This window comes from Pungitius pungitius, chromosome 10 (assembly GCF_949316345.1).
Source record: "Pungitius pungitius chromosome 10, fPunPun2.1, whole genome shotgun sequence".
NCBI classification, from domain to species: Eukaryota; Metazoa; Chordata; class Actinopteri; order Perciformes; family Gasterosteidae; genus Pungitius; species Pungitius pungitius.
The window spans coordinates 10,145,623-10,168,640 of record NC_084909.1 but is presented as its reverse complement, the minus strand read 5'-3'; the positions used below and the strand labels follow the sequence as shown (position 1 = coordinate 10,168,640).

Sequence of the window (23,018 nt, the reverse complement as noted above, 5' to 3'; positions counted from 1 at the left end):
CACACAGGGTGTGCTTAGGGGACTGTTATCGTTACCCTTCATTGATGCTGCAGGTCCTTCCCATTGCACTCCGGGTCCTCTGCTAGGAACACACATTCCACACCACGGAGACCCGACTGCAAAAGAAACTGCTGGGCCTAAGTCCTCATGGAGTATAGAGAGGTGACCCGTCTACTCCACTCAAAAGCGTGATGGGAGTTGTTGCCTCGTCAGCACACACCTCTGCGGTGTCCAGCTGAGAATGAGATCTCCGTGCATGCGCCTTTACAAATAAAGATTATTCCGGACACTATTGTCTCTCCCAGCCCATCTCATACCTTTAACACACCGGAGTTACTGTATCTATCCGACCTAACACTGCGCATTCAACCTGTGTCGGACCCGCTCTTATGAGTCAGCTGTCCCTCTATTGATCAATGTCAGAAGATGATCCAACACGGCCCGTCTCTCTGACTGGACGGCAGCGTTACTCGCTTTCAGACTATTACTTCCTCTCTGAAAAAACACAATGCTTTTGTCTTTGGCAGCACCCTTAGTGTCCACTTGAGGAATTACTCTTGACTGTTCATTGTCCGGTCCAAACGGTGAACTAAAAAAGAAATAACCTGCTTTGGACAAAGCCTTTGTGAACCGTGGACTTTTGAGAGCTTGGGATTCCAACTTTACAGATGATACCGGTCATTGCAAGGCACATGGGGGGGGGTCGCACATAACGACTACTTCTGTGTCCATTCGATGTGCACCTATAGTAGCTGCACGTCCCTTCCTCCGTCTCCTTCTCTATAATCTCCATACAGAGTGTGCCAATTTGCTGGCCAATCGTCTGCAGCAATCTCTCTCCCTACTGTAGCCTTACGCGCTTCTTTTTCAAGAGACATATTCTTGCTGCCTGAGATCTCAGGGAAAATGATTGTGACCCCTATGACACTAAAAAGCTGTCAACTGGATCTAAACTGGGACAGTTTCTTGTTCTCCCTCGGTACACCTGCAACCCCCCCCCCCCCCTTGCAACACCCCGCCCCCTGCTGGGGTGGCTGTCTCTAGTATGACAGTTGCCCCATCCAGATGGTGCCTACAAGTCACCCGGACCATTTATCATGTGTATCTGCTGAGTACGGGGTGCTAACAGGCAATTAAAATCATCAGTCACGCAATAAAAGCAAGGATCAGAAAAGGCGGAGCGGGAAGGGGAAAAAGGGAAAGACACCTTTCTGCAAGTCTAAGAGCTGCTTCCTCCCTGTGTCTGGGGGCCGAGAGTTGTGGCAGGAGAATGGAGGCTGAGACCATGGGAACAAAAAGAACAAGGAAGTGGTCAACAAATACGAAACATAGAGAGACAAAATCTGGTTTCGAATGACCTTTGATGCGGAAAAGACAAAAAATAGGCGATAAAATCTCTTTACACGAAGCCAAAAGGGCGGTTGTCTCCCGCCTGGTGGAGGGGGGGTTTGTGCGCTGGCCGGCGTGTCACACGCGTTGAGGGTCCCGTCTTTAATAGGGTCCCAACTCGCCACTGATCCCTCTTGTTCCCACTTAATGGGTACGTGGAGAAGCAATGACGTGTGGGAAAGGCCAGTGGACTCGGCCCTAAACTGGCTCCACCACAATCAATACTCATTTGGTCCTCACCTTCTTTTTTTCCCCCCCGAAAAGTAATTAATGAGAAGAACGGAATTATCTGGGCGCTGACAGCTGATTTCCCTGCTGGTCGCTGTCCTTAACACCCTGTCCACTTCTCATGCTGCTACTTAGAAGCTTCATTATGGTTCAAACCAAGCGTTCAGTATTGGAAAGTGACACAGATATGGGCAGACACAGATGTTGGTGCGCATAATGTCCTTTTAGAATTCGCCCTGAAAGACCATGTGTCATTCTATTTACTCGTCAAATGAAACACAAATGCAAAAAAAAAGGAATTTGCAGTTTGATATATTGGTGGAATAATAACCATCCAAGTAATGTATGGCAACAATGTGAAGCATCCATGGAAGCAAAACTTGCTGCTCATGGAAATAGCAGTGGTGGTTTTAATGATTGGGATAATGAGCTTCAGAACACAAATGTTCTTGCAGGTTCCTACACAGGACCCAACCTTGTGGAAAAACAAAACAAAACAAAACCAAAGAGTACCTCCCAAATCTCGTCTTCTCTCTGTAGAAGAATTCACAGGGAGAGTCGTGGAGTGCCACTGCAGCGGAGGTACGGTATAAATAGCAGTCGACCCTCCTATGGCACTCGCAGCCGACTCACTGCAGCAGAACACACAGCAGGCGGAGTTGCAATGAGCTCTTTCATACAGAGCTCCTTTCAAGCAGAGCCTTTCCGTGCACAGCCGCGCTGTCAAAGTCAAACATCGTGGGGTTAAAAAACAGCCTGGACAATTGCTGTGTTGCAGCATGTACTTTGAAAGCACTGATAGCACACAAGGTGACAGCAAGCTACGTTTAAGAATAATAATAAGTCAGTGTCCATCACTCACAACTTCCATGAATGTGTAAAAGTTTTTTTTTTTTTTTTCCCCGTGCAGCGAGTAAAAAGGCCTTTTGCACGAATCTTCACTTTCATGTAGCCCTCCGCTAAAGTAGGACAAACGGACACTGAGAATAATGTACAAGCCAATGCGTGAGTGAGTGAGTGGTGACATGGTGCGTTTCTCCAAAGCTTGACAAAAGAACGCCTACTAGAATGGAACGGAAAGTAAACTTTAATGGTCGGCAGGATGTGTAAAGGTCCACGGAGATTGAAGTTAGAACTGCTGTCATTATGAATGGTCTTATGGCGAGCGGCTAATGCAAATTCATTTAAATGAAGTGAAGCGACAAAAGGCATTGGCAACTGATTTATCTAACTTTCAGAAGACAATGGGGGCTGCATTCTTGGGAGGAAATTCAACCCGGAGAGATTGAAGAGGGGATTGAGGTGGGAGTTGAGAGAGAGAAAACTTCAGAGGACATCCATCAGGATCGCGGAACAATGAATCCAATCACTCTGTATTAATGAGTCAATTCTTAAAATAGTTCCCGTTGTGAGGTGAAGTCAGGGGAAATGATCTTTGCAAGGAGGTGGGGAGGGAGGAAGGGAGGGGGGGGGTCTTCCTGATAAAAGTCTGGGCATAAATCATTCTTTAGAGTAGAAATAGCTAATCCCTTTTCCCTAAAACTCCCCACCTGCTCTAAACACTGCTGAGAACACTGCAGCGATGCAGGGGGGGGGGGGGAGCAGGTGACTTAGAGCTCACAGGAGAAGATGGACTGTAAACGGCCACACACAGCACTGACTGAAGCCCCTGCAGGCAGCTCTGGGACGGCAATCAAGTCCAAAAGCGACAGGACACGAAGGTCTTCTAGACGCTGGAATGACCAAATTAGGCAGAATGCTTTGGGATGGAGATGATGTAAGGTTATTTACACATGCTATTCCAATGGCTCTAAACACCACTGCAACAACGCTATTATGTGAGCAGACCCGTGGGTCAGAGTACCGAAATATAGAATGATTGCCGTGGAGTTTGGTTCAGTTTGCAAGAACAGGCGCCTTCAATCATTAAGTTTACCTAAAACCAATGCCACACAAACCTCTGGTGTACATTACCTATGAGTGCTAATTAGGTAATGAAGCTGTAGCGTCAGCTCGGGGTTTTGCATGTTTCTGTATTTTGTTTATTTCTCATACATCTATAATTTACTCCTTACACTGCACACTGCTCACGTCCTATCTGCCATTGATCAATCGTATCAGCTGATACCAAAAGACTCTGTCAAGACTTAAGCATATCATGTTAATATCAAAAAGTGATCTTTTCTTCATGGGACTTGTCTTTCCTGGTGGAAATGTCAGCTGGAACAACATGCACGTCAGCATTCATCACGGACATTTGAATGCCGACCTCCTGAACTGTCTACACATGAAGAATGGCTGAACCTGAGCGAATCCTTTCAACTGTGCGTCCCCCTGAAGTTTGTGCGGACTCTGTGACTTTGTCCCTGGCCCCCGCTCTCCGGTGTTAACCATATTAAGCAGGTGAGTAGTTGTCTGAGCACAAATAAGCAGATACAGGGCCAACATCGGCACAGATCTTCCCACTGCGCCCCAGCTGTGCCAGTATGCCCTATCTCACCTAATTACCACCTCTTTTAGCCCTCATCACCTGTGTCTTTCTCAATGTCCTCCACAAAAAAAGTATTCCAAAGACCAAACTACATCCAATGTGTATCAGACTGAATGCAATGGTACCATCTCGATCCTCATTTTCTACCATACTATGTCAGACATTCTCCTTCCTGAATTCTAAGTATGTGACTCGGCAGCTGGTGTTTTTAATTTTTTTCTTTCTCCTCGCACTAAACTGGTCTGAGCGCGTGAGTGCGTGCCCGTAAAGTGAGTGTAAGCGCGTTGGTGCGCGGGTGTTGTGTGGGAGCAGCGGGTCACGGGGAAAGATAAAAGAGGGGCGCTGAAGGGCAGAAACTGGGAAGGGGGGGGGGGGGGGGGGGGTCAACAGATGCCCCAGGTCCCACCGAGCCCCATGGGAAGCCCGCTAAACAAACCTGCCAACGGACGCGCAAACACCTGCTGACATCACATCACAGGGGGCACACATCCTCATCCTGGTATGTACAACGCATTTCATTAAAAACACACACAAGCCCTCTCGCACACAATATTTGCATAATTGTCTGGCCACTTCTTATAAGTTGAATGCATTTTCTTATTTAACTATGAGAAGTGTTAGAGAGTTTCTAGTGTGATATGTGAGAAACTAAAGAAAGAACGGGAATGATTGAGTTTTTTTTTTACTCGAGTCAATTCATTTAATGATGTTGTCAGTTATTTCATTACATGGCTGAAGTCAAATTAATAATGTAGTTTTGCACTTTCCTCGACCACTGTGTGAGGGGGGAGGGCAAGACTTTAGAGCCTATTATTGACTATTACTGTGCTGAAGCATATCCCAGCATGCATTATGCAAAGGAAAGGTAAATAACATTATTTTCCACAGTACTGACATAGCAGCAAACCTGGTCCACAGTGAGCACTGTGAGGAGAGCCACACAAACACAGAAAGAACTTACAAACTTCACAGAGGCAGGAGGCCTCACTGACAGAAGCCCTCTGCATTAGAATCAGTTTCTACTATTATAAATTTGGCGCCTTAACATTTCGTCATAACACGGCGGATATTAGTTGTGTCATTTAATTTAGCATGTATGGACATATGTAGGTTAAATACACAGGTTACATTTCTCATATGTTAATAAGTTAAAGTTCCTGCAGCATGCTGTTGAAGCCCTGCACTCTTGTTGTGGGATGTGCAGCATACATGTAGGTTTGTTTTTAATCTAATCAATGCTGAGGAGTGAAGCAAAGAGATTGAAGGTGGTCCACGTGAACTGCAGGTAAACAACAGCGGTAACTCACAAAGTAAATCTGTTGCGTGTGCTGTCAGTAGTAAATATGACTTTGAAAGTGAAGGCTGATGGGAAACACAGAGGATCCTTGATCTTACGGTCTCCCTCTATCGGGTCTTTGTTTTTTTTTTTCTTTTTCTCTCTTCCAGAGACGACTCTCTTTATTTATCTCTTCTCTTCTCTACCCTGCCTTCTTTCCCCCACGTCTCATTCTTCACTTCTCTCGCTCCTTCTCTCCGCAGCGCTGATGGCGGAGGCCCGGGTTGTGATCCAATCACAGGCTGGCTGCAGCAATCACCGCCCGCTGATTGGTTTTATAATCCTCACTCAGGATCTCAGATGGGAGCGAATCAGCTGGCCAAGAGGTGCCGCTCTCTGAAAGCTGTCATACCGATGCACACGCGCACGAATGCGCGCGCCCCAACACACCAACACACCCACACACCCACACACATGCACGCAAACACGCAAACACACAGCCTTTCTTTCTCCCCGCATCCATATCTCTCCTCTTGACTTCACATCGTTTGCTTTCATTCTCTGTACAAAAGTCCTGGAGGAATGTGTGTGGGGGGGGGAAGGATCGAACAACAAAGAGGAACAGAGAGAGCGTTCACTCAGACCAATTTTAGGATGTGAAGTAAACTGGTTTGTATATCTATGTGTGTGTGTGTCTCTGTATGCGTCTGGACGTGGCTTCGTGTACAGCAATAACATTGGCATCAATACGTCTTGGAATATGATGCAAGACTGCATCGTAGCCCTGCAATGCCTCCTTAGTGCACAGAGACGCAGGATGAAGTAAAAATGTGAAGTGAATGCAGCAAAGCCCGTGTACACTGCGGACCAAACTCCCAGATCAATAGGCTGAGCCCCGACTCTCACGTTTAAACGTCCAGAGAAGAGAAAGGTAATCTTCAATGCACAATATCTCAGCTGATTCCACAAATACTCAGAGGCACCAGAGGAGGTTTGATTTACCTTCGAGCATGGATAGCCATTTGAAAAGAGAAAATGTAATCAGGCTATTCTCACAGGTGCTGATCATGAAAAATACAATAACTCATAAATAAACCCATTCACGACTGTGGAAAAGACTGAATCCAAATACCTGTGTGTGTGTGTGGTTCTATATCAGTATTTTACAACAGGTCCCTTATAACCAAATATGTATATTTTGCCAAGGACAAAGAATACAAGATGTTAGTCCTGTGTGTGACATCTAATTTTGCATTGTCTACCCTAGTTTTTGCACCCTCTCACTTTTAGCTTTGTTGAGCTTGTTACATCAGCTTGCAATGTCCTGTATGTCCTATTTACTGAGTCAGTATATCACATCTACCAGTCAGCTTCCTAAGCTTTGATCAAAATGATCTGCACAGTTGCGGAAATATTCATTGCAAAGACTTTCCAAAGATTTCCCAGACAACGTTTTCAAGATAACGCAACGGACCGATTGAAAGGCCATTAAAAATCAGAATTATGTCAACCAACAGCCCAAATCAGGGTCACATGACTCTCTCAGCAAGTGAGAGGCATAGATGCCCGGTGTGCTCGGGTACAAGCACCCTGCCACAGGCAATTAACTAATTAATCAAATAGACCCATGTCTGGAAGAAATGTGCTTTGAGTTGGTACTGGATAGAAAAGTAAATGACAACATGTGCAGGCTGTTGGTAATTGAGAGGAAAGGAAGTGGAGAGAGCAAAAGCTACATTGAAAATTATAGATTAATATATATATATATACGCGCCGGGCTTTGAGTGGACTGCTGGTTGACTGATGGCAGCCATCCACCTTCAAGCGTGACGGGGAAGTGAAACGTCAACGTCGTACCTAAATCCGTCATTTTAGCAGTCAGCATATGATTGCCTGATCAAAATATAGCCATTACTCAACAGTTAAACTGCAGTTGGGTGTTTCTTTTCTTCAGATAATCCACAGGTTCCTCCACTGACTGTATGGTCACCCAATATGTTCCTCTCCACCAGTGCTTGTGTTTATTCACACCCAGGGCAGCTTCTCTCTTCAATTCCAGCTGACAGGAATTCATTATTACTGCCTCAAATCTCCAGGAGGTAACTCTATTGGTGGTGTGAGAAACCCAAATGATCCTGTGTCCTGGGACCGGAACCGGCGCCTCAACATATAAGCTACAGGAGTAAAAAAATAGGGTATTTTTATTACATTTCAACAACAAGTAACAATTGTTCTCTAACCTCATTGGAAAAGTTCTTCAAGGTCTTACAAAAGCGTTGGTTGTTTGGTTCCTTTTAATAACAATAATTATACTAATTTGAAATGTTTATCAGCAGAGTTAAATGTAGTCTTTAATAAATACAATTCAATACCGGGACAAAGTATCTACTTTTCATTCTGTAATTAACAGGTGATTTTTTAACATTTATGACTTTATGATTTAGACCTCACATCCTCCTCATAGAGCATCCTTGAACTTGAATGTTTATGATTCTGACGCCTACTGACACATAACAAACATCTCTGATGACACTTGCCTCAAAAAGGTGAGACCCCAATGCATATTTTCACGTATATTGTTTAATGTATATTTTTATAACATAAACACGCAAAGAAAGACACACGAGAACACACACACACGCATTTGGTCCCAGAGCTTAACCATCACCTCAGTGTGTGTGTTCACTGGAGTGAAACCAAGCCACTGGGAGCATCATTCATTCCATTCCTGCAGGACGAGGCTGCGGTCTGCCTGAAATAAAGAATACACACATGCATACACACCCTGTCCCCACGAGGTCAGTCTGATTAGCTGGTTTTGGGAAGGCATACCCTTCACTTCCTGTCAACGACAACATGGGCCGGTAGCCGCTGCGCACCACTGATTCCGGCTCCCTGTCTGTGTCTCTTTCTGTTTTAACCTCCTAGTGTATCCCCCCCCCCCCCAGTCTTTGCAGCCCGACCTGCCCCCCAGAAACATGGCTATAATAGGATGGAAGAAAGAGAAAATGATTGTGTTTTGTGTATTTGTTTCTGTTGAGGGAAGGAGGGGCTTTCAGCTTGAATGAGTGACTGGTTGCTTAGAGAGTTTGCTTTGAAATAAGAAATGTAGTCGTTTAAAAAAAGGACGAATCCAATAGCTTTGTGTAAATTTCACATGACGTAAACATGTTATTGGCCTGCATAAATAAGCTAAGCGAAGACCAGATTTGCTTTTTATAACCCAACTACCTCATCTGTCTCCGCGTCCCTCGCGACTCTCTGGGCTCTAATCACACAGGGGACCGTCATCCTCGCTCTGTCTTTCAATCCTTCCGTCTCCCTTTCCTCAAACAACTTTTTTTTCTATTCTTGTCTGTCAAACTCCCTCAACACATTCCTTTGTCCCTTGGCTATTAGTTGATGAATCCCTAAAGATGTTTCCGAGACAGCTGGGTTGGACACGTTTCACTTGAGAGTTGTGCGCTGCAGCCTCCGAAAGCGTTTTTAATAATATCCCATCAAATAAGGGAACAAAAACAAGAAAAGTCATCCAGAAGTCAACAGTTTTGACAGTGGAGGGTTACACCATCTGCACCATCATCCAGCACCATCAAAGTTGATATCTTAGTGCTTCATAAAATGTCCCATAACGTCAATGTCAATGAATGGATGTTGGACTATACATTCATAGAAGGATGCGGATATTTAACAAACAATCGGGGATGCGAGCGTGAATGTGACAACTAATTACTTTTGCAATATTTTCCAATGAGGCTGCCGTGCTAAATAGAGAAAAAAATCCAGGCCAAGATAAAAACATTAATGAAGAAAACCGCTTTTTATCCCAGAGGAAACTGATTAAAACGATGATAGTCTTGACACAGCTTCATTCCATGTGCTTCTCCATGTAGCTCTGTGCAATATTACTCACAGAATATTTTGTTTAAAAACCTTCAGAGTGACCAAGGAGGGGTTGACTGTCTCACTCAAGGACACTTTGACAGGGAAACCTTCTGGTAACACGACTGCGTGGTCCGTGGGGACTCACTGCCTTTCAGATGCATGCGTGAGTTATGCGTGTCATCCATCTGCGGTTTCCCCAACTTATGCACGCGCTGCGGCGAATAGGCTAATCGATGGGCGCTTAGTGTCCACACACACACAAACACACACACACACACACACACACACAAATAGATGTGGTTTGTCCGTGTGACTTGGACAGTAGCCGATACCTGGCCATCAGCAGGCGCTAATGACCCGGTAGTGTGAGAATCAATGATGCGTAAGGCGTCTAAATGGAAATGAATGCACAAAAGAGAGAAAAAAGAAGCATCTCCAGAGACCCAGACTAAATCAGGCTGGTGTGCACAATTTTCCCTTGCATTGTGTATTTAATTTAATCTTTTATGCTGTTGTTGTCTAGTACAGCACATCATAGTGCAACATGAACTATTATTTACATGCTGACTTTAAGCTTTTACAGTGCATCACATATTGCATTGGTTAACCAGTTTAAAATTCATTGGCTATTTTCCTGGCTAACAATCCTACATATACAGAATCAGCAATAAACAGTGGGGTGGTCTCGACTGACCAAGTAAAATCAACTAAAAGAAAAATCGACACGACAAAAGCTGTCGGACTAAAGTGTTCATCTGTTTTACATACCCTTTACATGCTTCCTTTGGGCGACGTTATCAGAAAACACCGCATAAACTTCCATTGTTATGCAGACGATACTCAACTGTATCTATCGATCAAGCCAGAAGACACCAACCAACTTGTTAGACTTCAGGACTGTCTTGGAGACATCAAAACTTGGATGACCTGCAACTTCCTGATGTTAAACTCGGAAAAAACGGAAGTTATCATGATAGGCCCAGAGCGCCTTCGAAGTCAGCTGTCACGTGATACAGTCTCTATGGATGGAATTGCTCTGGTATCCAACAGCACCGTCAGAAATCTTGGAGTTCTCTTCGACCAGGATATGTCCTTCAACTCTCATATAAAGAAGACTTCAAGGACTGCCTTTTTTCATCTACGGAATATATCAAAAATCAGGAACTTCCTGTCTCAAAGTGATGCAGAAAAACTAGTTCATGCATTTGTTACTTCTAGACTGGATTACTGTAATTCTTTGTTATCAGGCTGCTCTTGTAAATCGCTTAAACCTCTCCAACTGATTCAGAATGCTGCAGCACGTGTATTAACAAGAACTAAGAAATGGGATCATATAACTCCTGTATTAACTTCTCTGCACTGGCTTCCTGTTAAATCAAGAATAGAATTTAAGGTACTTCTCCTCACCTACAAGGCACTTGCTGGTGAGGCACCGTCTTATCTTAAAGAGCTTGTTACACCGTATTGTCCTACAAGGCATCTACGCTCCATAGATGCTGGGCTACTTGTGGTTCCTAGAGTTTTAAAAAGTAGGATGGGGGCCAGAGCCTTCAGTTATCAAGCTCCTCTTTTGTGGAACCAGCTTCCACTTTCAGTCCGGGGGGCAGACTCGGTCAGTTCATTTAAGATAAAGCTTAAAACGTTCCTCTTTGATATTGCTTATAGTTAGGGCTGGCTCAGGTTAGCCTGGACCAGCCCTTAGTTAAGCTGCTCTAGGCTTAGACTGCCGGGGGACTTCTTAGGACACACCGAGCCCCTCTCTCACTCTCACTCTCTCCTCCCACAATCATCCATGCTTTATTAATGTACATCACTAATTAAGCTTCTTTCCGGGAGTTTTTTGTGCTTTCTCGCCTAGCAGGTCTCCGTGGATCATAGTTTCGTGCGGACCCCGGTTCTGACTCCTGGCTCATGGCTCTGCTGACACCTGCTGCTGCCATCATCATTACTTTAAATATGATTCATATTACTGTCATCAAAAACCAACATCTTTCTGCTCTCCCTCCCCACAGAAGCCTCTGTGGATGGTGGTTCGATCTGATGGAGGTTGTCCCTGCAGTGGTCCTGCCGTACACCTCTTCTGCTACTTGCAATTACTTGTATCATTTCAGTTAGAGAAATTGAATGTATTGTACATCTTTTACATTGTTGATTCTGTACACATGACATCCATTGCAGTCTGTCCATCCCGGGAGAGGGATCCCTCCTCTGACGTTCTCCCTAAGGTTTCTTCCCTTTTTTCCCCATTGAAGGGTTTTTTCATATTTTGGGGAGTTTTTCCTGTGCCGATGTGAGGGTTTCGGGACAGAGGATGTTGCATGTGTACAGACTGTAAAGCCCTCTGAGGCAAATTTGTAATTTGCGATTTTGGGCTATACAAAATAAAATGAATTGAATTGAATTGAATCTGTTTTATATTTTAACTTTCTCACTTCTCAACTTGCTTTAATCGCATGTGTAGTTTCTAAAGTCCTTCAGCATTGGCCTCCATTGCATTTGTCTGCTAACCTTAAACTTTTACAATGCTACCCTCAATGTTACTGCTGAAGGTCGGATACTCAAAATGAAAGTATATTTATTTTATTATTTTTTCTACCAAGTGAAGCGAGCGGTTCGACCAATGCTGGACAGACACAGAGTTCTGATCTTAAGCACTTTAATCTGAGTTCAAAGTAATGTGAGCTCCAAAAAAGAGAGACCAGAAGGTGAAAAACAAACAATTCGGACAGTCATGCAAACACATGCCAACTTGACATTTTTTAAATATTCATCATCAGACAAATTGACAACCTGACGCGAGCCAGTATTGTTGTAGTTCTTGTAATTCTTTTCACTTTAAGACTTGATATCTATTTGTCCACACGATGCAAAGGGATGTATCTTAATGATGGATTTACAGTGTTTTACAGCTATGTGCTCCGGTGTGAATCTGTTCCCCTGCAGACTGTTTATAGCTGCCATATATCAGAAGGCTTTCAATGGTAATCACCAATGATGCTGCAATCCTCACCCATTTAGGTCCCCACACTACAGCCCACGCCAGTGTGATTGAGCTATAGTCATTACTTCGTTGTATGTGTGCGAAAGGCTGTGTGTGTGCGTGTGTCTTACTCAGCATTATCACTGCATTACAGGTGCAGCGCTTTTCACACAGCCCTCGCTCCGCTGTGAGTTTGAAGTGCATTAGTGTGTCTGCATGTGTGTGTTTGTGTGTACAGTGCTATTTGCACAATTGCAAACGCAGCACTCTGCTCTCCTAATACATACAGTGGTCTCTTCTGACAAGTGCACTCAATCATGCTAATTTTTTACCAATACAGCATTATTCAACCGCCGGGGACAAAACTGCCAGTTTACCTCAATAAAACTTTTGTGAAAGGCCGATTATATTATATCATCACTCATATTGGGATTTTAGGTTAATTTATACAAACTTTTTAAAAAGGATTTAAAGATGTTTTGCAACACCAGAGAATGAATTTGAGTTGCCACTGCAACACAAAACATTAAAACCTAAAAATATGTGTTATAACTACAAATTATTTTGTGTGCCATGCGCTATTATTTAACAATTTATTAACATTATTCATTTTATTATATTATATTTATTATATTATTTGATAATTCAGTCTCAGGTTTCTGCTGCTCAGCTCAGTCAACTGGTTTCCTTATTATGATTTGCAGGACATGACACACAATTTATTATGAATATGAACCGTAATTATATTATGCCCAAAGGACCAGAGTTAATTTATACAAACTGATTCGAGCATGACATGGTGGGTGGACATTATGAAAAATGGGTAGTTACAGTTTTTCTTCTTAAACATTTTCCTTTCTCAAACGTCTTTGCCTCTTTGAAACCAACTGAAAGAGAGACACTTAACCCAAAGAGGAGCTTTGTGGCGTCTTTAAGTGACGAGCTCGCGTCCAGAAAAGGTTTTCCACGCGGAGATTAAAAACATGTCCAGGAGAAGAAGGAGAAAGCCGGAGGGAGCCAACAGTGTGTGCGCGCGTGTGTCTCCTCGTTCTCCTTGAGGACTGAGGAATAAATCTATTAAAAGGAGAGCCACTGAACAAACATCCTTATGCAAACAGAGAACTTACTGTGGCACACGTGCAAACCCTCAAGCACCCACTTTTTCCCCAAAGCGCTCAAAGTGATTGGTGAGCTTGAAAGTTTGTCTGCATTATAAAGTGTGTAGAAACAAAACACAGACATTTACCGCTGAGACCTTCTCATAAAAGATGAGAGGAGCTGCGCGGAGTGACTATAAAGAGATGGAAATGATTCTTGCATTTCAATCTTCCTGTGGACACCGAGCACAGGAATGAACAACAGCTAAACCCAGTTTGGGAAACTCCTTTTGTGGATTATGTGAATTTGGTTGCATACGTATGTTTGATGTATAATAGTTCGATACTTCACACGCTGTCGAACATTTGCGGTGACAATAAAAAAAAACAACATGTAGTTGAAGGTACAATGGTTTTTGCTGATGGTTTAACATCAACACTGTGGGAATAAAGGTTTTGGGACATTTGCACAGTTGGTAGTTTCACTGATTTTAGACCAGTCAACAGAGAATATTGTATCCGTTAAGTATATCAAGTACAATTCAAAATATATTTATATATATATTTATATTTATTAAAGCGACATTCATACAAATATGCTAGACTGGCTCAAACGGGGGGAAACGGTGAGGTGGACGTCTTTCAGCGATGAATTTTAAATAATCTAACCGCTATGTATGGTTAATTGTAAATTAAATGTGATGCAATCTGCCTCTTAGCCTGTGCGTGCTGTTTTGAAAATGACGTGACTGGAATTTAATGGAACTTTGTTGCAGTGTTTCAAGGCATTTTTACATCTCTGGTTTGCTTCGTTCCGATACGGAATAATCCGATACAATGCTGCAGTTGCCCCTTTGTTTGGTTTGCGTTCCCAACGCAACATTTAACAAAAGACGAATGTTATATTGTAAACGCCACCAACGCATAAACAACAACAACAACACGTTAACGAGATCAGTGTGCTGAATTAACTTTTGTCCAAGGCCACAAAGACGACATGGCGTCATCTCGCCTTTCAACACCTACACTACCCTCCCCCTTTTCTGAAAGCTGTTCTCCTTTATTGTATTTGTCTTTCATCTGTCTGTGTCCTACTTCAAAAAAGGTCGCCGTCATGATGACAGACTGGGGGAGCGCGGAGAGACACTGTGGTTAGAGTCAGCGGACAGACCCGGGAAGAAGAGGTGGGGTCAGAGGGCGAGGTCACGCGCAGGGAGAGAACACCTTCAAAGAGCCGCTGCTTTTCACTCAAAGCACAAGAGCTCCTCTTGTTTGCTGGCAGCTGTTAAGTGACACCGAGTCCCACTTGGTCCCGTTTTAACTGCCACGTTCCATGTTAGTGTGCATCTATGGCTGCAATATCAGTATAGTATATAGCTAAAATAACCACCAAAAGTTTTTTTATTGGCTCTAGTGGCGGAGTGCAAAAATCTTTTGTGCTGCAAAGTGTTGATACACACCCCCCCCACAGGTAACACTTTCACGGGGTACAGCGAGTCTTTCATCTTGCACTTCACTGATCATCCTGATTGCAGACCCGGTGTGGTGCTCGGGGACAACAAGAGGGGTGCAACACAAATCAAAGTGCAACTTCGAAAAATCAAACGTGACCACACTGAAAAAAAAAAAATGTTAACGCAGATTCACAGGAGCTTTTTATCCACCAAATATTCAAATTAACTACCTCACCAAAATCCGACATTAGCGTAATATTTCAACTTAACAGTTTTAACACAGTAAATCAATGCCAAGCCGTTGTGTTACCCCATCAAAGTATAATATCATGTGGGGACAGTCCTTATATTGATTATCACGGACAAGTCCAACTTATGCATGACTTTAACCTAAAAATATGGGAGGGAAAGACAGACGAAGTGGAGGCCCAGAGAGAAGATTAAAAAAAAAGAGGAGGGCGTATTTCAGGATAAACACTGATAAATCACTGTGGTTTATTGTTGAATAAATATATCCCATCCTATTGCCCTGTCACTGAATCTCTTTCTACAGTTGGCATCAAACTTGTGTATGTGTGTGTGTGTGTGTGTGTGCAGCAGAGCGTGATGATGAAGATGACCCTGGCACCCGGTAGTTGCATTGATGCATCACGCATTATAAGTGCTGCACGACCGCAACACAAACGACACAAACGACACAAACACTAAATATTCCTCTTGGCAAAGGGTTAGGGGCAAATCTTCACACACATGGGGCACAGCACTGGGTAATTGTGTGGGGGGGGGGAGGTCAAAGTCCGGGACCGGGTGCCAAGGGCGAGAATTCCCTTACAGAGGGGCAGATAAATCAACCGTTAATAAGCCAGCAAAGCAAGGAGGCTGTATTTCAACCCAGAAGGCCAGTGCCCCCAAGCCCAGCTGTGGTCACACACACACACACACACACACTTACTCTATGTCAGACAGAAGACCCCCAAGATGTGCCCATATAACTGTAAGTCAAGGGAGAAAAAAACCCCCTCATAGTGTGATATATTCCGCATTTTTTACTCATTGGCTTCTTTTTCCCTATTAACCCGTAATGGGCGAAGGAGCGCAGCTAAATCTGCCCCAGTGGCACACACGTCAACGCACAGTGGCTTCAGGTGGGGCCACGTCTGGCAGATCTACAGTAGTGGGAGCCGTGGGTTCAACACAGCACAGCTGAGGACAGTTATTGATTCATCCACGAAAAGTCACCTCCAGCCTTTCCCGCCCCGAGGCCCCGGTCCCGGTGACCCCGGGCATTCCGCTCGGCCGATGCGTGTGGCCCGTTGTTATTATCAGTGGTTCACGATGCCGCGCCTCGTAAACATCGCTGTGATTTTCTCAGGCTAGAAATTAAAGTGCGGGCCTAATTTGTCATAGTTAGTTAGAGCGCGCAGCGGCGGCTGGGAGGGGCAGGAGGTTTATCGCCCACTGCTCATTCATAGCCGGTGCGGCATGAAGCCGTTGGTGCCGGCGTGTAGCATCGCGGGTCAAGGCGGGGCCACGGGTTTTCCTATTTTGAATTCGATTTAGACGATGAACGTAACACTTTCATTATTTGACATTTATGGGCGTTTCATTCATTCATTATTAGGACCAATATTCTCTTGCCTTGGGTGGATGATGGTAAGAATGGAGGCTTTTATATGCTTGACAGATAATTCAGGGATTTGTGATAGTTGGCAATGTACACGTGATGTGACTTAACAAATTCATAAAAAAAAAAGTATGAAATTCTGCTGGCTGAACAATATGTCAGTTGCAGTAATTTTGATTGAACGCGTTTCTTATTGGCTAAACGAGGCCACACAGACCTCCAATTAAAGAAGGAAAATAAATAAATTCAATCCCCTGCAGGTGTAATTTTGACAAAGTAAGAGAAACAAAACAGGCTCTAATCAAATTACAGTTCAACTAAAACCAGTGGTAGAGACTTATTTGAAGAAAGAGAAGTGATCCAAGGACCCGAGTGCCAAGATGAACTCTTCTCATGCAGGGTCTTAGCTCGCTTTGTGATTCCTCAGCAACACCCTTAGATATTGGATGTCGTGTTACCCCACCATCAAATATGATCAGATCCTTGACCAGACGGGTTGGATCAGGACCACTTTTTGCCGTCCTTTCATTGCCATCATAAGAGTAAACCCGTGTGGTAGGAATGTTCCAATGAGCAGCCTGGCCCTTCAGAGACCTAAAAGGAAATGTATGAATGAGCCAGTGTCGAGGAATTTATGCCGCTGTGTGGTGACGTTGGAAAATGATCACAGAGTACCTTATATTCAGTATCCACTGGCAACACTAAAAGGGAGAGGAAACTTTCCTGTTATCACTACATTTAACGACAAATGTGTCTACATTTAAAATGCCAGTGGTGGAAGTTTTGTGTTTTATTGATTGCAAACATACAAAGATTGCCTTTATGGAGTAACCAAACTAAATGTCAAAATAAAACAACAGTATTGTTTGTACTAGTATTGTATACTGAGTCAGAAATAAGGAGTTGGCAGTTTTGAAATAAAAAAAAAGACAACATTTAACGAAGACATGTTGAGGTTTGCCATGGAAACACTAATTATATTAATATTTCATCCCTACACCATTAACTCCATGTGCACAGTGTGGCTTGCGTGCCAGGTGAGCACATCCTGGGATCCATTTAGGTCTCGAGTCGGGGATTCTTCACAGCGTATCCGTGTGGTCTGCACCGTTTGCTTGAGAATGTAGATGACGGCCCGAAGACGACGAAGATACTGATGTGTAAAGCAATGGTCATCATGGATATATAAGAGAAGGAAATGATTATACACAAGCTCTGCTATAATAACACTAACACGATACCACCGTTAACCCCGGAGCTATTGAACGGGTCCGTGTTTGCACGCGGACACTTTCACGCCACACAACGTCTCGGCACCATGTATACTTCAGGTGAGTGAAACAAATGAATACGATCTGGATGCTCCTCCTGTGTTGTTCCACATCATCATGCAGATCCCCGGATCGTCAGTTCGACCCACCGGCGTTTCATCTACAAAAGGCCGACTGATTTAGAGTCTCTCAAGTTGCTGCAAGAATATTCTGATGTGTCCAAACTGAGAAGCCGATCAGCCTCTGATTGCTTTCAGTCACACACACGCACGCACGCAGCTGCTTCCTGGGATAAAAGGAAAGCTCCTGCTTCTAGACCGGTTCGCCCTTCACTTCCTCCTCCTCCTCCTCCTCCTCCTCCTCCTCCTCCTCCTCCTCCTCCTCCTCCGCCTCTTTCTGCCGACATCCACCTGTCCACCCCCATCTCAACATTTATTTACAGGATTGCACGATTGCTCACCCCTGTTCTCTGTTCCCTTTGTTGATTTTTGTCTCAGCTCAAAAAGGTTTTGTCGACCCGATGTATCACCCTAAATAATTCTATATAGTCTTTAAACTTGTGGGGTGATGGAATTTGAGTTAACTTCTCCATCCAACCCGGTGTAAGAAACAAAAACATAAGGAAGAAAGCTTGAAGACTTGGTGAGATGTGGTGGTTTGTCTGCATGCCCGATCAGTACAGCTTGAACCTTGGTGAGGCTGTCAGTCACATGATCAATACGGAATCACAAACGGCCGTACCACGGAACAAAGAATTGTTCTGGAACTTAGCCTAGAGCTTGGAAGGAAGCTTTCGTATCTACACATTCCACACAGCCCGACAGGTTTGGAAAAGGGAAATCTGCAACATCACGCTGGATGCCACCAAACACCACACACTAGTCTGTAAGCGGAGCTCCGTGGCCAGAAAATACCTCTTCAAAAAGGTTTGGGAATGCATACTGGTAACGCGTGTTGTGTTGGTGCGGTTTTTAATTTATTTGTACTGAAATTATTAAGGTGACAAAATGAGCATGGTTAAAGTAGCTACAGGTCTTAAAAGGTGAAACTAATATATTATATAGACTCATTACATGCAAAGTAATAATCTTGATGATTATGGCTATATACTAATATATTAGTTTCACCTTTAAAGTTGAATTACTAAAAGTAATGAGCTTTTGCACGATTTTCTAATTTTTCGAGTTTCCCCTGTATAACACAGGAAAAATCTACCCTGATACAATTAAGATTCTGTCCAAAAAGTCTTTAGCTTCTTCAAGAAATCTATTTTAAGTTTTAGTGTTCACTAGTGCAGAGATCTTTCTTCCCCCACGCTCTTTATCCTCTGCCCACATTTCTTGTTTACCCTTTTTTTACTCTGCCAACCCTTCGTTGCACTTTGTTTGTCTTGTAACTCAAACATCTTCCCATTCTTTGCTTCTCTTTCACCCTTTGTCATTTCACCGGTCTCTGTCAAGCTCTTCTTCTGCTTCCTTTGGATCTCTTTTCTTCTGTATTTACCTCGCAGAATTTCTCCTTAATTTCCCTTTTCACCTACCATTTACTTCCTGACACTTACTGCATCTGCTATAGGAGGGTTCTCTTAAGCAAGGCAGCATACGGCAATTACAGTTGTTGTTGTTGGAGATCCACTAGTTTAGTGAGTTTTGACATTGGGTCCACACCTTTCATGCATTTGGGGAGTCTGTTGTAGAGCAAAGCGTGAAGTAAAACTTCCACGCTGGGGAGAATCGGATGATTTTTCTTTTCTTTTCAAGATACAGTTTATAGAAAGTTACGTGTCCGGCTGCAGATGACGACAGTCAGGCTTTCTACAAGCTGGTAAGAACAAGTCGGCAGATGGATTATGGCAGCTGTGAACCTCCCATAGGTGTAAACTTATAAGTCTGTCTGATCACGGCGGTGCCACGTTCCCGGTGCCGGCTTTGAGAACTGCAAATGCGCCCGTGATTTCCCCAGGCCCCTTTTCTCCATCTCCAAATTTGAGGAGATTTACTCCAGGCCAAGACACTCCCCTGCTGTTAATCCATATGCTTTATAATCCTCCACACATGTGTCTGTGGTATAAAGAATGATGCTGGTGCATACATTCGATGTGCTTCACTCTCTAAATCGGACGAAATTAGGCCTTCGTTTCTATATGCCACTCATAACAGAACAAAGCACCACAAATCATACACTGACTTCTACGACACAATGCAGTTACCAGAAGGACCATATGATATTTTTAATAACGACGTCTAAACTATTTAGGGCCAGCGTGCATGACAGGGGACTCTTGATTCCTTGCGATACCTAGAAATTGGCATGATACTGGTAATACTGTTAGAATCTTCTGTGCACCTTTCCAAACAATCGCAGAGAGGTTTGGATGGACGTGTCTAGCAAAGCGTGTGTGCAAAAGTATTTATTTGCATGCACGTCGCCGCGGCATTCAAGTTTTGATTTTTCTTGCCACATTGTGCATGGCTATGTTGAGTTACGTTGACCTTATTCTAACTTTTAACCCATCTCATAAATCACTCGGAAATATAAAGCTGTGTTTCCACCAATGTGACTCTTCATCAAAACATTGCGCCTGGATGATGGACTTGATCCCTCTTTCAGTTTCACAATGAAGCTGCTGTTGGTCTGTGTTTGCACTGACGGTTACAAACTAAAACAATTATGTTCAGCTCATACAAATATAACACTGGGTTTCACAGCGCTGTGTGCAATCACCACTTCAATAGCACTGCAGTAAAGCTGAAGGAAAATCAGTTTTATAGTGTAAGTGGTTCAGGTCTGGGAAAGGTTTGTATTGGTCTTGTAATGACAGTAATAGAGAGTATATAGAGTATAGTATATACGTATATGATATAGTATTAGTATATATCACTGCACTTTTAGACACTGTGTTTCCTTGACAGGTGTTTCTTTGTATGGATACAACACATGATAATCATTATTTGCAGGGTTAGGATATAGATTGACAATTTACTGAAAAAGACAGCGGCTTGTGTTAAAAGGACTGATGCAGTTCGCCAAACGCACTGGTGTATCCACGAATAGTTTTAATTTCTATTGAAACAGTCCAATATAATAGTGGAATAACTGACAGCAGTAATTGCCTGTGTGTGGGCTATTTGTTGGCCTTAATCCTCGTCCTCCATTCCCAAAAGAGACAGCTGGTATTATATACTCACACGCGCCTTGGTAGCAGATCCTTTGAATGAGGTGTGAAAATAAGTAGTTTCACTGCATGCTGACGGACGTTTGCACGAGCTTGGTGAAACTTTTCAGATTTCTACTTGACAAGCTTGTGTAAATTATATCATGAGATAATAGGAATACAATTTGAATGGAGAGGATCACATCCTTTAAACCAATACAAAAACATCAAAAAGTACAATCATTTTACTTCGCCCGGGTGTTTATTTTATGCTATTTTATATTATCATATAACACATGAGTGACACTGACCATTGTCTCTTTGACCAAACGCTTATTCCTGTAAAGGTGATGGTGGTAAAGTACATCTTCAATCTACTTATCCGTGGCTCAGGGCCATTCCCCCGAGCATTTTAACAGCTGCGACTGGGTATATTAGTGCTAAAATGTGTCTTGTGTGCAGCTTGGGGACCTGCTTGGTGCTAAACTGGCTACCCTAATGATATAAAAAGGCTGGATGTAACATTGAGTTGCCTGTTAAGGCCAGAGCTGTCCCCTGTGACACCAAAGAATGCATTTAACGTATTGCGGCTGTATGAGAACATGTATTGCTCCCAGACTCCCACAGCAGCAGAAGGATGGAGGGAAGTGTAAAGAAGGGAGGAGGGAAGAAACAAAACAAATGTATTTGGAAACGGGAGAGATGAAAGGAAGAAGGCAAACGACCAGTGGAAAAAGAGGTGAGAGAATAGTCAAGGGAAGAGAGAAAAAAAGTGTTTGCAAATCACAAATTAGAAGCATAAGTCTTCTCGAGCAGATCATTGTCCCAGAGGAAAATTCAGGCTGGTCCTTTTTGGAGCATGTAAGCAGGTCCAGACAACCTCTCCTGGCCTCGTGTCATCATTCACAGCAGACGTTAAGGATGCAAAACTAGAAATAGCCGAGGAACATTAACTGCAGTGTCAACACCGACTTTCCCTAACATCTGTATCAAAGGCTACTTACTTTAAACTATGTGTTTGTACAAAATACACATTTAAAAAAAAAGTTGACCGACACATACCCTAAAATATGTGTATATGTTGTCTTTACGTAATTCATTGAATTTCTGGCTGGCTGAGACGAGGTGCTAGCACGAGTAATGTCAAAAAGACATTAAATACTATAAGTATAGATAGATAGTAGCTGTTTACTGCTATATTAGTGCTGTGGATATCCAATTTAGCACTTTTGGTAATAAAAAATATGAATAACCAAATTGCTCATGGAAAAATGATCAAATACAGAGCTCAGTGGAATGTGGTGGTTTGGTCATACATTTAAGATAATAGAGAACTCTGGATTTGTGGAATTATTAAGGACTGTCCATTGTTTTAAACAAATAAAGCAGAATTATTAGCAAAATTGAAAGATGTACTCACCACCCTGATCGGTGCTGACGGTGATGACGGCCACCTGTCGAGGGAAGGAGCTCAGGTCTGAAACACCATTGAGGGACTCGATCTCAAACGTGTAGTTGGCGTGCGCCGAGAAGTCCATGACGGCCACCGTGGCGTTGGTCAGGCCTAAAGGCCGCGGTAGGAAACGCAGCTCCTCCTCGCAGAGGTGGCACTGGCCGGGCCCGGGGCCGCAGCGCTTGCACTGGACGTTGTAGGTGACGTCGCGGCGGCCCCCGGTGTCGCCGGGAGGAGACCACTCCAGAACCAGGCAGGTGTCGTTCAGGTTAGACATCACGTTGCGTGGTGCAGATGGAGGGCCTGTGGTTAGGTGAATCAGTTAAAAGGGGGGCGTTTTAAATTCATTGATTAATGCATTGACATTTTTCAGTTGATCTCCTTATTGATCTGCAGGCGGGATTTAAACCCTGAGACACCTTGCACCCAAGACATCGTCCTAAACGCCCTGCAGATGGATTTAAAATACATTGCATCATAAAATACCATTTTATTATTTCGCCTCCCTCTCATTTCCCTTGCTGAGGCCTTTTTTTCTGTGTGTGTGTGTGTGTGTGTGTGTGTGAGGGTTAGCATTGTGCTACAGCACGCAGCCAGCTGTCAACAGGGCGGAGTTAAAAAGCCGGAGGGATTTGAACAGTCCCGTCCTGCCAAGCTCGCTGTCTGCCTCGACAATGGGAGGCTTCCATCTCCCTCTCCCTCCCTCCCTTTGCTGA

General features: G+C 43.6%; 1 protein-coding gene across 1 annotated transcript in view; it reads right to left on the bottom strand.

Moving 5' to 3' along the window:
- epha6 (eph receptor A6) overlaps nt 1-23,018 on the bottom strand; it is a 114,003-nt gene that overhangs the window by 23,824 nt on the left and 67,161 nt on the right. Inside the window, exon 5 of the mRNA XM_037488578.2 lies at nt 22,270-22,605. Coding sequence (XP_037344475.2) covers nt 22,270-22,605 — 336 coding nt within the window. The remainder of the gene's footprint in view (nt 1-22,269; nt 22,606-23,018) is intronic.